Source organism: Python bivittatus, unplaced genomic scaffold, assembly GCF_059951505.1.
Source record: "Python bivittatus isolate LINGU-HERP-01145 unplaced genomic scaffold, Pbiv_v1 ctg000780_np1212, whole genome shotgun sequence".
NCBI lineage: Eukaryota > Metazoa > Chordata > Lepidosauria > Squamata > Pythonidae > Python > Python bivittatus.
Window position 1 is genome coordinate 243,433 of NW_028277108.1, and position 18,905 is coordinate 262,337.

General features: G+C 36.6%; 1 protein-coding gene across 1 annotated transcript in view; it reads left to right on the forward strand.

Moving 5' to 3' along the window:
• Positions 1-18,905, forward strand: part of LOC103062782 (adhesion G protein-coupled receptor A3) — a 398,539-nt gene that overhangs the window by 138,158 nt on the left and 241,476 nt on the right. Inside the window, exons 5-6 of the mRNA XM_088128977.1 lie at positions 6,736-6,807; positions 8,728-8,891. Coding sequence (XP_087985103.1) covers positions 6,736-6,807; positions 8,728-8,891 — 236 coding nt within the window. The remainder of the gene's footprint in view (positions 1-6,735; positions 6,808-8,727; positions 8,892-18,905) is intronic.

Consider the following 18,905-nt stretch of genomic DNA (forward strand, 5'->3'; position numbering starts at 1 on the left):
CATTTCAGGTCCTATTTCTGCACTGGGTACATTAGAATTAATCAGAATTTATTTATGTCTTGAGATTCTGCATGGGTTGAGATTAGTACCCATTTTACATACCAATTAGGCCTCCTGAGGCAAAAATGCTGCCATAAGTACAGAGCATTTGAACACTTATTCTCCATATTAAATTGAGACTGAGCCTTGTGGGAGCTTTTTACTGTAATAATATTTAAAACAGCCATTGATTACCTACATAAATAGTGTTGCTTCCAGGAAGTGGATTCAAACAATTGAGTTTCATAATGGATGGGATATGGATGAGCAAGGTGAGATTGAATTCAGATTAGATGATATAAAAAGCCTGGTTCCTGGATTGAGATTCAACTTTTTGTGACACATTGGGTTTGTAAGCTGGGAGCACTTCTCAATTTTATACACAACTGAATGTTCAGATGGTGGCAGTTTCAGGGTTTGCTTATGTAACTCTGTTAAGCTGTTAATCTGGCCACAGTTATTCATGATTTGGTTACATTCATGTCTTGGTTATCCTTGCCTTGATATGGACTTCTTCAGTACTCTTTGTTTAGGCTACTCTTGAAAAGTGCTACATTTGTCAATAGTTTACTAATTGATTGATGATGTGCCATCAAGTCATTGTCAACACTTAGCAACCACGCAAATAGGTTTTTTCCATGATGATCTGTCCCTGACTTGGTCCTTCAGCTTTTCTAATGATGCACCCATTGCTACTGTAACTATATCCATCCATCTTGCTGCTGGTTGCCCTCTTCTTTTTACCAAGAAAATCACATGGATAGTTTACTAATTGGTGCACAACATTATAATACTGATATTGAAAGATGTGCACTAGTTCTCAATTGGTTTCCAGGTTCAGTTAAAAATGTTGGCTTAAACCTTTAAAGCTTTGAATAACATTATTACCTGTCTCTCTGATGGACTGTTCAGTATCAAGGACTAAGGGGCAAGCCATTTTGGAAGCACCTTCTCTCACAAAAACCTACTTGTTAGCCCCACAAAAATAAATCTTTTCTTGTCCAGTGTCACCCTGAAGTGTGGAATGCTTTTCCCTGACAGCTAAAATTCATAATTGCTTTTCAGAAAAAATTAAATCACTTCTTTTACAAATTGGCCTCTCAAAATCATTAATCATAGTTTGTTAACTACTTTGTTAGTATAGAGTCATTGCACTGCAGCAGTTAAAATGTTGGATAGTTTTTCAGTGATAGAAACATATTCACCCAGGCACCCAACCAACCTCACAGTAAGGCAGAAATGCTATGGAAAGAAATGATCAAGATAAAACTAATAAATAAATAATGTCTTAATATAGTTTAAATATTTTTTAAAATCAGTTTTATCTTTGTAATTTTTGTTGTCCTTGTGACTTTTTTCAGAAGCATTTGTGAAGTTCAAATTGGGAACTGTCTATGATGTCTTGAGTTCTTCAGAAGAAATAACAGGCTATAAACAATGTGGAATACAATACCATATTTTTTTTTCAATTCTGTAGCAGACATTGTGGATTTTTACAGGAACAGCTTTTGAAAGAAGGCTGAAAAAAAAAATCTTCAGCTTAGATTTTAATTACCTTGTAATGAAGGCATCTATGACAAACAGGCATTGCAAAGCCCTCCCCTTTTGTATGTTTGTTGTGAAGTCACAGGCATGTACACAAGGGACAGAGCTTGCATCTCACCATCAAGATTCATGCTTTGTCATTCAGTGGAATCCAAAATTTATGGACACCTGGATCTGAGTGGTAACTCTTATGCCACCACTGAAGACTATCTACTTTGCTTAAATTTCCCATGCATTTGTGCAGTTCAGAAGCAATCCTGTATCTTATTTGTATCACCTTCCAAAAATTTATGCCCTCCAAAAATGTTAGGATATTACTCCTAAAATTCTGTGTGGGAATGTATTGGGTTAGGGTGAAGATCTAACCGTCCCAGTGTAACAGAAGCTTGACGGTGCTTCCCTTTTTACAGTGTTTTTGTTTATTTCATAAGCAGTTCTTGTTATGCAGGGACAGCCCAGCAGGGACTGGCAAGTATTTAAAAGCTATACATTAAAGAAAGAATATGAATCTCAAAATGGCAGCCATACATGCTTCTGAGAAGGAGGTTAGATTTTACTGAGGAACAACACAATGAAAATAATGTCAGTGGAAATAGCAGTGAAGGAGAAAATAGCAATAATTGGGAAAATATCATTCAATGGAGAAGTAGCCTTTAAAAGCAATAAACAGCACTGAGTGAATAACAATGAAAACACGGAAAACATTCACAAAGCATTCAATGGGGGAAGTTACAGTCAATGGAAAATGGCAATGAAGGGGAAAGTAGCAGTCATTGGGAAAAGCATTCAGTGTGGAAATAGCATTTAAGGAGTATTAAGGGAACAGCAAATGCTCCTCAGGGACTAGCAGTAGCACAGCATGTATAGTGAACAGCATGAATAGAGCAGATTTTAAGAGAGCTTGCCCAAGGTATGCTCAATCCAAGCCCTTTTCTTTTCCTTAGAGAAAGAGACAGAGCTTTGGAGAAACCGCAGGGGGGAGGCAAGGAACACAATTTTGGCACGTGCATCTCAGTCAGGAGTCCAGCAAGAGAACAAAGGAAAAGAGGGACTGAAAAAACAGTCTGTGTGTAACAAGTAGATAAGGAGAGGATGGGTAGAGAAAGAGCAAGGAAGAAAAAGAGAAAGGTGGCTGAGAAGCCAGCTTGCAGGTACAACAATAGATTTATTGGGGGAGGGGAAGAGGAAAGTGGGCTGGGGTATCCTTTCATTGCACTGTTTTTGAAGATTGGTGGTAGAGAAAGTTGTAGAAGTTCATGGAAGCAGGGGAAGGAAGATACCAGTAATAACTTACCAGTGTTCTTTTGGCTGGGTCAGCTTTACAAGCTCCTTGGCTTCCTGAAACCATGGTTCTCCTGAAGTTGGGGACCCAGACCATTTCACAGATTGGGAATTGACATACTGTTCTTTGGGCCTTTGTCAGCACTCTTGATCAGACAAAGCTGAATGGCTATTCCAGGCTATGGAAGCAAGTCAGCAGGGGCTGCTCCAGGGACCAAGAAGATTATGGTTCTGAGTCTTAGGAGGCAACATATTCAACATATTGTGAAAAGCCCAGTAGTTTACTTGGAGCTGTAATTGCAAATCCAGCTCAGTGGAGGACCTGACCTGTTCCATAATCATACTGGCTGGACTTGTCCATTAAGAAGATCTTACCACATGTGTCTCAAAGATCTTTCTAGAAAAGCAAACACAAATGACAGAGAGAGTTCAGCTTAGCCTTCCCAGCTGCTGCAGCTTCTCCTTGAGTGACTTTAGCTGGTGATGGAGAAATAATGTTTCTCTCTTGGGTGAGCAAAATCTTGTAAGGAGGAGGAGAGGTTAGAGTGGGTTGCAAGCCCTTCAGTATCCTCTTAAAAGAATTCTGCTAGAGATGAAGTCAACATAATTTTTTTCTTTCTCTCTGTGGCCTAAAAGTCAGGGTTTCTAACCTGTCTCCCCAATGTTGATTATTCAAAGGGGGTTCCTGAGTCATATCCTTGCCCAGGGACAAATTTTAAAAAGGCTTTCTAGTAATGATTGTATTATATTTTTACCATCCTCTTCCATCCAATGTGATTGGGAATTATGAGATTTGTAATCTAATCAAAATTTTAGTGGGATTCCTATGTGTGTTCCCTGCATTTTATCTAGCATCTTTGATGTTAAATCTGAGCAAAAAAAGGGTCACATCTGTGAGTGGGGTGGTGGAATTAAGGTAACAAGCTTCTTCATAAGCATTGTGGCTTAATAACTCCTCCAGTTCCTGCCATTATCTCCTCTATTGACTGCCATATTATGAAGGCTTCTTCTCATGTATAAGCTTAAAGAAGTGTAATTTTGGAAAGATGAGAGTCTTCCAGGACAAGCTGAAAGGGAGGTTTTTATTCAAATTGAAGGCTTCACTACAGACTTTATAGTACAATTGGAATTATTTAAATTTACAAATCCTAGTATGTATAAAATGCAGTTCAATGTAATGCACCTGAACTGAGTTCCAGCTCACAAAAGCTTATTCCCTTTTTAATAAAATATGTTGGCTGGAAAAGGTGTTTTCAGACAGACTCCTAAATTTTGCTACTATGGCTTGCTAATATAGCTTTCTCCCTACAATGACTAGTAGCCTGCACTTATAGTACCACATAGTTATTATTATAGCTGCATGTATTTGTTATTATTTGATTTTCAGAGGCTATTTTCAGAATATTAAACAAGGAACATTGATTTCTTTTGTTGTTGAAACTTGATGAAATGATACTCTTGTGTATAGAGATACTCAAGAATACCCAGAAGCTTCAATTAAAATAAAAAGGTCTTCTAGAAGCTGGGAAAGGGGCAGGAACTTATACACACACAAGCTTTCTTCTCCAGACTGAAGGGATGCTTATTGTTACAGTCTTTTCAAGTAAATAATTTATACTTATTTCTATCATACAGTGGTATAAGGTTATCAAGTTAGTATACATTTATATACAGAGATTTTTACAGTTCATCTGACTTGCTCCCTTCCTTATTCACACAGGTGTTTCTTATCACTCCTTTGGATGCTCACTCCTTTGGATAATAGTTTCAGTTTCAGGCTTGCTTTTAAGTGAGCTTCTTGGAAATCCAGCACCTTGGTCAAGCTTTTCCTTGCTGACTTGTGTCTGTCCTTTCCAAATAGAATCTTAGTTACTTCTTCCTTTCCAGTCCTGCTGGATCCTCAGTTGCAGATTCCTCCACCCAGGAATCTTCATCTGTGCCTGCTTTCCTCCAATAGCTCCAGTCTTTGCCTCTTGACACACACACACAGCACAAACATATTTGATATATTTTCACCAAAAAGAAGCTTGCATGCTCACAGGTTATCTTAATTAGGCCAGAAGTTTCTCAGCATCTAAGTACCTATTTGCATAGAAGAAAAAATCCTAACCATGGAACCAAATTATAATTCTTTGTCCATCAGGGCAGCTCGCGGTGCCACAATGACATAGCTAGGCAGTTCACTGGTGTATAATGCCTAGATTATATTACACTCGTATTGTAAAACCTTCATTGGTTGCTGAGTGTTCAAGCATGGCTCAAGGTTTTGACATTAACCTTTAAAGCTCTAACAAAGCATAGGGATTCTAGGAGCAACTGCCTATCTCAGTATGAAGCTCTGCTACGGGTATTAATGTCAAAAAAGCCTTCTTAAAGATGCCCACAGTTTTGGAGCCTAGTCTGTTGAGCATACAGGAGAGAACATTCTTTTGCACATTCTAGAGCTATGGAATTCAGTCTTTTGAGAATTGACAGTCTTTTTCAACAAGGCCTTTTCACTTGGACTTCTAATAATTTTGGTTCTTTTATTGCTTTGTAATTGTCTATATTTTATTTTAGAGTGTTATCCATCTTGAGTAGATAAAGGATGGATAAGACTGGAAGTCTCCTGTCACAACACTATCATTTCAGTGGAAGCTTAGGGATGTTTCTAAAAAAGTTACTAGCTAGGTGCCATTAAGTGAAGCTCAACTCCTGGTAACTGTAGATAAAGGCATGCTATCTTCCCTTGTTTTAGCAATACCTAATAGCTCTTTCAAAACAAGTGTGTAATTTCTTCAATTCCATCCATGAGCCTTATCTGTTCTGTTCTTCGGTGGAACCTTCTGCTATCCTCATTTTTGCCAGGCAAAGTTGTCAGTTACCTGCTTCCATCACATGACCAAAGAGAAAGTTTTGCTTACTGATTCTTATGGAAACTGTCTGTTTTTATTTGGTCAAGTATGATTGGTTGTTCATATCTAGGATTTTAAGGCATATCTCTAATTTGCTCTTTCTTAATCTAGGATTCACAGCTATTCTTATGAATGGAGAGACCACTGCTTCTGATACTTGTCTTAATTCTCATCCTTCATACTCTGGTCTAGGTTTGTCACGGCCTTCCTTTCTGTAATTGCTTCTTTTTACTTCTCCAACACACTGCCCATCTTTAATTATTCTTGACTGAGAAAACAATACTCAGTACAATCTTCATTTCTTTGCTATCAGCTAAGTATGTTGGTTCACATCACCTTTGGCTGCTTAATGTTTAACTTGTTCAAAAATGTTTAATATTTTTACTTTCATTATAAACTCTTGTCTTCTTTGTATTCAGCTAACAAAGTAGTGGTGTCTGCATAACTCAGATTGTTCATATTTCTGCCTTCACTTCTGATTTCAAATGTTGAGTCTTCCAGTCCTCTCTTTTTCATAATATATTTGCTTTATAGGTTAATAAAAGGGTATGGATCTACCAAAAAAATCTCCATCCACAAGAATAGTTCATTTTCTTCAATGGAAAGAAAATTCTGCATAACGTACAGACATATGCAGCAATTGTGTGATTTCTGGATAGGACAATACAACATGATCTAAAGTTTAGCACCCTCTTCATAAAGACTTCCATGTCTACTTGATGGTTCCCTACTGGTTGCTTAAGGCATAAGTAATTCCTAACCCCATATGTCTCTGATATGCAACTGCAATTTTGTACAGTATGCACAAAATTATAGTTGCATATCACAGACATAAACAGATTACAATAGTTGCATGTGTTGTGTTGTTTCATTCTAAATATGCATACTTTAAATATACTACCAGTGGTCCCAAATAACATCATCCAACCTGAAATACCTTTCATTTTTTTAAAAAATGATTGTTTTTCCCTTTCAGGAATTTATCAGGAAACATTTTTTCAAGTCTTATGAATGGACTTTTCTCTGAGCTTCTAGCTCTGAAAGCCTTGTAAGTATGCTTTCATTATGTAAAGTATTGTATAACTTTATAGTGTTGCCCTATATTACTATTGCCAGTTCTTTCATTATTTATTTAGATTTATATGTACTGCATATTCTGAAAATAATATTCAAAATGCATACTTTTCTGCATCTTGAAATAATTTCAGATCTTTAAAATATTGAAAAATATTATGGGAGCTGACATAATAAGATTATAGTAATATTTTATGAAATTTATTATTTGAAGTCTTTAAAAATATTAAAGCTTCATAGTTAATTTGCCTTACATTTTATAAAGTGCTAAATGAAATAGAAAGCAAACAAATTCTTTACAGTATTTGCATAAAATGTCTTAGATATTCATTATAATTGTGGTTAGATTAAATGTATGTATTAGATTAAAATATTTATATTTTCCTCCTTGTTAGGATTTTATTAAACAATAAAAAAGAGTGATGAAAAATTAACTAGAGTGTAGAGGGCAAATAATGTTTTTATAATTACATGCACCTGAAAGTTATACTTTTTTTTGCTTAGAAATGGAATTTGGTCATAATCCATAGGCATTATGGACCTGTAAAGACAAAATGTAGGTCTACCAAAGTGAAAGGCTGGATTGCATGGCCTGATGAACTTTAGAGGCTGTGCCCACTTTTCTGCATCCAAACTGGTAATTTAAAATTCTCAAGTTAAAAGTAAATCTCCATTTCATTTTAAGAATTCTGAACTAAATCCCCCAGTGGAATCTTTAAATCCTGACTTGCAATAATTATATATTATTAGTGAGATATAAGTGGGTTTTCCTACTAGCTACCTTTCAAATATACCTCTCAGTCAGCTGCATTGGCTGAGAATTTCCATAATTCTCCGCCAATACAGAAAAAGCTATCACTGGGATCATGACAGTTGAAGTTCTATGTATTCATTACAAGGATTTTCCAGCAGTATGCTGTTTCTGCTGGATTTTCTCAGTAGAAACTCTACATTTTGTGACATAAACTTCTGCTGTAACCTGGGTATGAAATATTGGTGCACATCATGTGTCACACACTCCATTTGTGAAATCAGAGGTCCATTAAACATGATGTCTAGGGCATTATGCTTCATCTATAAGTGAAGGTAATGCCATTTAGAATAATCAAGCTAAGAACTCCAAGTATCCATTTTATCCTGAATATGTAAATGCATTCTTTTGATCAACCACAAAGTGTAATAGTGTATCCATGAGCAGTTGAGAACTGCACATTGAACAATAAATCACCATCTTGCTATCCAAGTATACAAACCAAAGTCTGAATAACCAACAGTGTGACTAAATGGCAGCACTGTTTGTATAGGAGAAGAGAAGCACAGTATGTCTTGGGAAATTAATGATAAACAGAAATATATCAAGTAAGCAATCCTTTTCCCATTTGCACATATCATAAGCATCCAAAGTGAAAACTATGCATATTGCTGGGAGAAATGTGTGTAATGTAACCTTGAGGGAACATAAACTTACCCAAATGAAAAATACATTATTAACTGAGAGGAAGATGATTGTGAACGTAAAATGATTTCCCATACCCCAAGGAAAATTACACAGAAAATAAATATGTGCAATTCTTATTAGAAAATATAAGATGACCCTCCCTCATTTCATAGATGATCATTAAGGGGAAAAGCACATTTCTGTTAAGTAAATACATATACTATATATACATAGTACATACATTTATACATATTTGGATATGGATATTACATGCAGGTTAATATGATTTATGCTGTATCCGTTGAAGGTGTGGACACTATTTTAACCCCCCTCATCACCACCAGATAATCTGAGAGCTAGACAGTTGCAACTTGCATATCTTGGTTGAGATAATCAATTCTTTATTTGGTGGGGGTTTTTAATTTAAAAAAGGAAATATTTGGGATTTGTTTTCAGACATTTCTATACTGATTCCCTCATTTGTGATTGTAATCTCAAATGGATCTTATACTGGGCTACAAATTCCTCAGTGCGGATATCAGAAGAAACAGTGTGTGCTTTTCCAAGGAGTTTACAAGGAACACCATTTCGGAATCTGAAAGAAAATCAACTGATATGTGGTAAGTTATATCTTTGTTTTTCATCATCATAAATTGAGACAAAAATGTACTGAAAGTGTCCCAGAAGAGAAGGTGCAGAGATTTGTGGAAAAGCTGTTGGTAAATACTTATATATACACATACACACACACACACATATGCATGCACACATACATAAATGTGTACATATACATACATACAGTATATATGTAAAATCTTGTAATATATACACTTTCATGCATGTGTCCAGTGAAGAGATCACAGACACGCAAAATTTTAAAAGAAATAGTTGGGGTCATAGAAACAAATTGGATGGGAAAGAGGTATAATGAAAATATATTTGAATTACTTGATATGCAATTCAAATATAATCTCATTATTGTAAAGTCTAAAAGCATATTTAATCTAAAGTATTTAAATATCTAGAGTGCTTAAATGCCTATCTAGAGATATAACGTACAAACAAAATTAGTTCTGATAAAGCTTGGAAGTGATGTTCCAGTCTTATATGATCTTGATGTCTTGGTTTATGCTGATCTATGACGGTAATAAAGATTTGATTTGATGTTTTGGTAGATTCCAAATAATGGGGATATAGCCAAGAAGCCTTATAGATCCTTCGCATACCTGAATTAGTATAAATCCATTTTCATCTTAAATGTTGCAAGTATAAGATAAGTCCTTACCCTGTGAGTTAATGATTTATCTTCTGAATTACGTCTGCAAAGGTATTGCAACCTGCACTTGTTAAACATTTTCTGAGGTATTCAGTATATAGTAAACAAAATGTTTATATTATATTAGTCTCATTTTAAGGCCAGAAGAGATGGATTTCAGTCTTATAGGATATCAAACTCAGGTATTAGTAAAATGAGACTGGAGGTAGAAGTTAATGGCTTATTTATAAATGGTATCATTCATATAAAGAAAAAAATATTATATTCTGCGATTCTACTATAATTCTATTAATATTTGCAGAATTTCTAATGGTACAGGCAAATTTCAAAAGGCCAAAGAGAGCATTTAATTTTTCATTCACCTGAAATTGAAGAGTTTCAGTCCCGGCTCTCAGTCTGGCTATTTGGGAACTGAGAGTGAAACTCATCTATTCCAGGTAACTAAAAAAATGGTAAAACAGTGCAACTGCATTTATTTTTTTAAAAAATAAATAAAGCACAGTGACAAGTAGGAAACTCAGAAAGGAAAAAGCCTGTTCTGCCAGGTTTCAAAACAGCAACCTTTGATTTACAAGTCCAGAGTTACACTGACTGCACTATTGCAACAATCAGAATAAAGAAAAGATCTAAAAAGTACTTAGATTAATGATAAGCACTAGCTCAGTTGAAGGGGCACTTCTTCCTCTGTGAAGCTGATAATAAACTGCTGGAATTAATCTGTAAGAAAGTAAAAGGCTTCAGCCTAAACAGACAAAATACTTGAGGAAAGACTGTTTTCAAACTGCAGCAGGAAAATGCACAAGGGAAGGGAAGTAAGTATAGACTGACATAGTATATAAACAACAACAACAAAAAGTTGCTGTCCCATGCTAGTAATGAGGCAATATAGGTAAGTTCTGTGTTTATGTTCTGCTTGACCTATTAGAGAGAGGGGAGGGGAAAGGGCAAAGGAAGAGAGTCAATTGCAGTACAATATATAATATTTTCTTGTAGCTCCAAGGACAAATACTTAGAACAAGCAAAAGCCTTTATTAGAGATAAAATATTTGGCAACCTTAGGGGGGATCAAACACAGTAGGAAAACATAGAGGCATTTTAATCCTCCCAAAAGACTTTAGTGAGAATGTGAAGAAGTATGAAAATTTTCAGTTTCCATCATTGCTGGAAAGGATCTTTAGATGACATCAGATAATTTTGGGAGGGGGGGGGAAGAAACTACAAATGTAAAGATTTCTCTCAGCCAAATTTCTCATGGTGGAGAATGACTTTCTGTATTCTAGCAGGTTGTTGGTGTTGTCTGGGAAGAATGTTGTGTGAGATTTATTTCCTCCCATTCAATTACTCTACTAGTACATATTTTTTGCAGTTGTTCATTTCTCATGGCAAAGCTAAGAGAGTTCACAATAAATGGCTAAGGCTGTACAAAAGGGAAAGGCTAGAAGATGATGAATCAACCTGATGCTTAGCTAATAATTTTCTGGGAGAGATATTTCAGCTTCCACAAAGGAGACTTAATGGTTAGTTTAATAACATTATTGTCCCCTTACATAATCATAATAACAGACATCATGTTGTCCTTCTCTGCATCTAAAGTCTAATGGAGTGGGTGATCATAACCAATTTAATGAATTGAATTGAATTGAATCTGCCTTAACTATTGCCTATGGGGGATGAAAGCAATCAACAAACACTCTCCCAAAATAAAAGCAAACTATCACCTGTTTCTGGTTCCAATAAGGCAGTGTTTCTCAACCTTGGCAACTTTAAGATGTATGGACTTCAACTCCCAGAATTCTTAAAGTTGCCAAGGTTGAGAAACATTGCAATAAGGGATAATTTGTCAGTTATAGGGTAATCATTCAGGGAATGCCAAAGCATGCTAATCCAGTCCTTATACAGTATCATCTTTATCAGAAGTCACTCTTGAATTAAATTTAAAAAAAAAAATTCTTCACCCCTGATTCACTCAAGTATTGTAAAATTAGGACAGTAATTTGTTTAAAAGTAAGTTTACAAATGTATATAATTTAGATTAAATAGGAATTATAGTGCTTTTTCAGTAATCATTGATTTGGGTTTGGGTGACTATATGGGGTCATATGTTCCATCACCATAAGTCCATCAGAACAGATCTTGTCCCCATTATTCAACTGGATACTCACACCAGGAAGAATGTGGCCTCTAAACTAGGCAAAATACAATATGGCTAGGACTTTAATTGATAATAATAGCAGTGTTGTCAATAAGCCAGTTCAGATTTACTGATGATGTTAGGTAGCAAGCAATAACCTGTTGCTGTATATTTCCCCCCATGAAAGGTGTGTAAATAGAATAAGGGATCTAGGTTCTGAGTGATTCAATGACAAAGATTTGGCAGACAAAAAAAAAGCTTCAAGGTATATGCAGCAAAATATATTATTTGATCATTTTTGTTTTGATCATCTTTGCTTTTTCATTTTTATGAAAATGACAGAGAGTGTTGGCACTCAGTGTAGTAATCAAGTCTGGTGAGGAACACAGACTTAAGTTGGTGATTCATCCTGAAGATTTTTTAAATCTTTCCAATTAAAAGAGTTAATGCTTCATGATGCATTTTATTCACAGTATAAAAGCAAACTTCTTGCCAAGAATCTATTCACATGCAAACAAAACATATATATATGACATGGTTATTAGATTTTTATGAATTCTACAGTAGAGGCTTTTTCTGTCCATTGCATTTAGATTATTTGATACCTAGAAAGTTACTCTATTGCTTTAAAGTCAGACTTTTAACAAGCTTGTAGCGTATGTTTGGCATGATAACTTTAAATATCCTCTCTGTAGACATTTTTAGATTGAATATTGAAGGTGTTTTTAATGTGAAAAAAAATATGCATCTCCATGGCAGTCAGCAAACCAAAGAAAGACGTTTAATAGGCAAAAAAGAACGGAATGTTAGTGCTGTAGAATTGGGGAATGGGAATTAGATAATATAAAATTTATATTAAAATTAACAAATAATAGAAACCTAAAGCCAGGCCAGTTCCAAAGCTAGATACCTTCATGTCTTTCCCTGCACCTGGTTCTCCCCTTTTTTCTACTGTTGGTATCCTATGTACCCAATGTGTAGTTTTGTAACCACTCAACTGCCATTCCACTAGATGCCTAACAACTTTTTCTAGACTTTCATTTGGAGAATCCATGTCTAAATGAACAGAACTGGAGCAGTGTAGTAGCCATTTTTACAAGTTGGCCAAGATTGCTATGAACTGATATTAGGGACATACTGTACTGAGTAAATATTGAATACAGATGTTAATAGCAACCACAAAATCTAAAATAACTGCTTTATTTCTAAAATGCCATAGCATAAAACCAGGAAGTTAGGGTAAGGAAACTAAATCATGTAAGAGTCTATAAGATAAATTATGAGAGCTGTGATGCGTGTCTCTTGTGTGGGATCATGTTAAAATTAGCCCTAAATATTTAGGCTGTTGCTATCAATTCACAGATATAGAATTTTCTTCTCTCTGTTTCTGATTCTTCATTATTCTAGAATATCTTGTGGGTGTTACCATTTTTCTTCTGAGCAAGTTTCATTTGGTTGTACTGTACAAATTGTGTCACAAATTAAAATTGTATATGATTGACTACTAGTTTATTACTGTAACCTGACATCACAGCTTATTACTTGAGTCCCTAATAAGTTGTGTCAAATATCTTCTTAGTTTATTTTATACAAGTGATGTCACCCAGGCTATGCAAGTCATAGGTTGGGAATTTGATTATACAGATTTGCTTGTGCTGGTTCATTCAAGGAAATGTTGGCCCTTTTGCCTGTTAAGCAATTGGATGGAAAAGTGGGGGAAACTGAGGGATTTCTCTGGCAGATATAAATAGGTTTTAAAAGAGAAATATAAAAGTTACCCATCTGAAAAGAATGCCACTGGAATTTTATCTTTAAAATAGTTTCAAAATATATTTTAAAAGACTTCTGACAGGAACGCTAAGACAGAACAAGAAGTTCATCTTGGTGTTATCTGAGGGTTGATCTAATTAGAGGAAGGGATTAAGTAACTCAGGAATGGGTGATTGATTATAGTACTTTGTAAAGAAACAGGGTTGGCCAAGTCATACCAAAGGCCAGTGTTTTTCAACCTTGGCAAGTTGAAGATGGGTGGACTTTAAATCCCAGAATCCCCCAGCTATCATGCTAGCTGGGAGATTCTGAGAGTTGAAGTCTACCCATCTTCAACTTGCCAAGGTTGAAAAACATTGCCATAGGGGAACTTGAATTCTAACATGTAAAGGAAACTAAGGGTCTTTCCCTGCCTACACATAATCACATGTATAAGGGCTGAAGGTGGAAACCAGTGTTGCTCAGGCCAGATGGAACCATTGTGCAAACATTGAGCAGGTGTCTCCCAATCTCAGACCTGGAGAAACATCAGCCAAAAGTCCATTGATTTGAAGGGCAGGAGAACAAAATCTTAAGATTTATATTCTGGAGTCTATATGCATTGGGCTTGATTTTTTAAATTCATGGTAGTCAGATCCTCTGCATATACAGTGGGGCAAAAAAGTATTTAGTCAGCCACCAATTGTGCAAGTTCTCCCACTTAAAAAGATGAGAGAGGCCTGTAATTTTCATCATAGGTATACCTCAACTATGAGAGACAAAATGGGGAAAGAAATCCAGAAAATCACATTGTCTGATTTTTAAAGAATTTATTTGCAAATCATGGTGGAAAATAAGTATTTGGTCACCTACAAACAAGCAAGATGTCTGGCTCTCACGGACCTGTAACTACTCCTCTGTCCTCCACTTGTAAAGGCTCCTCTGTCCTCCACTTGTTACCTGTAGTAATGGCACCTGTTTGACCTTGTTATCAGTATAAAAGACACCTGTCCACAACCTCAAACAGTCACACTCCAAACTCCACTATGGCCAAGACCAAAGAGCTGTTGAAGGACACCAGAAACAAAATTGTAGACCTGCAGCAGGCTGGGAAGACTGAATCTGCAATAGGCAAGCAGCTTGGTGTGAAGAAATCAACTGTGGGAGCAATAATTAGAAAATGGAAGACATATAAGACCACTGATAATATCCCTCGATCTGGGGCTCCACGCAAGATCTCACCCCATGGGGTCAAAATGATCACAAAAATGGTGAGCAAAAATCCCAGAACCACATGGGGGGACCTAGTGAATGACCTGCAGAGAGCTGGGACCAAAGTAACAAAGGCTACCATCAGTAACACACTACGCCGCCAGGGACTCAAATCCTGCAGTGCCAGACATGGCCCCCTGCTTAAGCCAGTACATGTCCGGGCCCGTCTGAAGTTTGCTAGAGAGCATTTGGATGATCCAGAAGAGGATTGGGAGAATGTCATATGGTCAGATGAAACCAAAGTAGAATGTTTTGGTCTAAACTCAACTTGTCGTGTTTGGAGGAGAGAGAATGCTGAGTTGCATCCAAAGAACACCATACCTACTGTGAAGCATGGGGATGGAAACATCATGCTTTGGGGCTGTTTTTCTGCAAAGGGACCAGGACGACTGATCCGTGTAAAGGAAAGAATGAATGGGGCCATGTATCGTGAGATTTTGAGTGAACACCTCCTTCCATCAGCAAGGGCATTGAAGATGAAACGTGGCTGGGTCTTTCAGCATGACAATGATCCCAAACACACTGCCCGGGCAACGAAGGAGTGGCTTCGTAAGAACCATTTCAAGGTCCTGGAGTGGCCTAGCCAGTCTCCAGATCTCAACCCCATGGAAAACTTTTGGAGGGAGTTGAAAGTCCGTGTTGCCCAGCGACAGCCCCAAAACATCACTGCTCTAGAGGAGATCTGCATGGAGGAATGGGCCAAAATACCAGCAACAGTGTGTGAAAACCTTGTGAAGACTTACAGAAAACATTTGACCTCTGTCATTACCAACAAAGGATATATAACAAAGTAGTGAGATGAACTTTTGATATTGACCAAATACTTATTTTCCACCATGATTTGCAAATAAATTCTTTAAAAATCAGACAATGTGATTTTCTGGATTTTTTCCCCCATTTTGTCTCTCATAGTTGAGGTATACCTATGATGAAAATTACAGGCCTCTCTCATCTTTTTAAGGGAGAACTTGCACAATTGGTGGCTGACTAAATACTTTTTTGCCCCACTGTATATGATTTCTATCTTATCTGTACTAAAGCAACTAACAGTATCAGGTCAATTAAATTTCTGCTGTTATCTTGTTACTGAATATGGGAATGAGTTTCTGGAGAGAAGAGATTTATAGCCATATTTGGTCCAAAATCTGATAACACAGAACAAACATGCCCTGACATCTTTTTTTCTGCTCTGTCCTCATGATATTGCCTTCATCCTGTCTCCAGCCTGTGACTGAGACAGGATTCAGCTATCTTAGTTGTACTATTATTCATCTTTTCCCTTTTATCCCAACACTATCCAAGTGCAGCTTCAACGTGGGTAAAATCTGTCACTTTTGAAGGACCTTAGTGACTGCAGTGTAGGGTAGGAATCAGCAATGGGAAAACACATTTCACACCAGTCATTTTTCTGCTGATGCAAGAATAAGTGGATAGTGTTATAATTCAGCAGTAGGGTAAAGTCCTAAGAAAGATGTTTTAACCATTTAATTACATGCCTCGTTCTGGAAAACAGAAACATTACCATCATCTTATTTGTCTTTATCTCTGTTACGTTTAACAATGTCTCATCAGCCAAGGAGCTACCCACTGGACTTATTTATAAGCACCATAGGAGTGATGCTGTTTTTATTTAGAATCATTAGAACCATCAGCAAATGTTAGAGACTCTAGGAACCTAACTAATTCCAAAAAAATTCCTAAGGTGCTTCATGTATGATAATTCAGACTTGATACTCAGTATCTCTCTGTGTATCAGAGAGAAATAAATGCTCATGTACATATTAAAATTAGGCAGTTCAATCTTCATTGCCAACAACTGAGGCTATTTTAAAGCTTGACTACAATGTGTGTATGTGTGCAGGTATAGATTGGTGATTTGGGGAATTACACTGTTGGAGAAGGGAGATTTAGCTTTATCTTAGCCAGCAGATCCTTCTTCAAAAATGCTTCTCTTGTGGAAGCATGACTTTTTAAAAGCCTTTACTAACGACAATTGAAACTATTTTAAAGTCTTGTGGGATGGGGAGGAAAGCCTTCATAGGTCAGGCAAGTTATTGATTAGAAATGAGAGCATTTCCCATATTCTGAGGCATATGTCATGGCCCCTTCTGGTTGTGTTCTCATCAAAGGAAGAGGACAAAGGAGATGAGGAGAACAGACCTTGTGGTAGTCCTGCAATTGAAAGATCAGATCTGAATCTGCCCAGGAGTAGAGCTGGATTACTTATTTAGAATCTGCAAGTCAGACATCTGATACTGACACCACAACCTTCAAGATGATTAGAATGGTCTTACCTCTGAGTGATGCAGCAACAAATGAAATGGTGCAAAACCACAAGGTTTCAAGGATACGTTCCTTGGGAATAAAAGCTCATTCTAAACTGGTTGTTTTCTGTTAAAAGTTCATAAGCACTGGCTGAGTTTGGGTGGAATCCTCTCCTTTTTTGACATAAAAGCAGAACGTAGTTTAGTGCTGGAAACAGCATTGTTTATAGCTATCACCTTTACGTGGTTAGATTGATGATCCAGCATGCTCACCAGAATTTATGAAACTTCTTCTGACTCTTGATTAGGCTGTAGACTTCCTCCTTTGGATTTATGGTACTTCCACTGCTATTCTGAGCCTTGAACTGGACTTTGACTATCCTTACTGTCTTTACTCTGATCTAAGTGTCCCTTGTGTTCCTGATCTTGATTTGTTAGATTGTTATCATTGTACTGCTGCTCCTTGACAGGATTGAATGGGAAGCATAGGTTCTGGGATATGGTTCAGGACCTGGGAAAAGTAGATCAAGGCTCTGGAGTAGAAGCAGGGCATGGGATAGTGGGTGGGATGGATGATTAATTGGACCTGGCCTGATTTGGTCTGTAGATTGGAGGAACGCTGTGACTTAATATTTTATGTTATTTATATTAATATAAGTAATAGTTTAGGCTGTTCATAAAGTTTGCAAAAAGATTGTCCTGAGAAAAGCGCTGGCTGTGCTTTTAAAGTATATTGTGACATAATTTCTAAAAGCATACATTTAATATTCTTCTATTTTACTTCTGCCAGTGTTTTCTTACTTTATTTTCAGATCATTGGCAAGGCATATAATTTGATTCTGTTCTATTTTGCATGCTTTTCTGTGTTTGGTTTTTGGTTAAGGTATTTATTGCCTTATATATGTCATAAATACTGTGGTTTAACATTACTGATTTAAACCTAGCTAGATTTTTTGAATAATTGGTAGAACCATTGTACACTTAGATAACATCAGAATGACAGCTGCAACCAATGGATGCTCAGCCCTGGAGGGAAAAAACACAGATGTAAGTTTTTATAAAATTAGGGAAACACAAGATAGTTCCAGTGTTCCTGGGAACTCACCAGTGCCTGCCAGTGAGAGTGTGTACCAGTGACCATGCAGCCAAACCTTGCGTTGTAATGTAAAACAAATACATTACAAAATGGTCCCATCCTACCAGTCCCAGGAATTCAACTGAGTTTTAGTCTCCAGACATCCCTACAGGCAAGGGTTCACACACGTTTATTACAGCCCTAAGGCCAGATGCAATGAAAATATACAATAACAACCATCTTACATTTATATATATCTATAAAACAAAACAATATTATTTAATCTAGTAATTAAAATAACAGTGCTAAAATATATGAAAGTAGGCTACTATGTTGTGGAATTTTAACTCTAAATAATGGTGGAGCGTATTGTACAGATGGTAGCACAGAACCAGGCAACTTGGGAGGATATTTCCAGGTCTTTGTCTGAAAGGAGTAGCATTAGATAGAAGTCACACTCCTTGCCAGGAAATCTCTTCAATATCGGGTATATATATATCTGCCTAGAATCCTTATATAGGGAGCAATATAATAGCATATGGCTTAGTGTTTCTATTGAGCCATCTCCACATGGACATAATCGAAGGTGCATAGGAATGCCCTTAAAACGTCCAAAAAGGACTGCTGAGAGCAATGCGTCCATTCTAGCTAGGGTGAAAGCTTTGAGAAATTTCAGAAGAATTGTAATAGATGTTAAATAAGAAGCTGGAATGAACCCTTGTGGTAGAAATTGACAAATATTGGGGTTCAGCACCTTACTTAAATTTGTTTGTAAATCTATATCCCAGATACGTTGTTTAAGGGCAGTTCTAGTATTATCGAATCCTAATAAGCACAGAGTTTGCATAGAGAAGCCCAGCAGTTGAA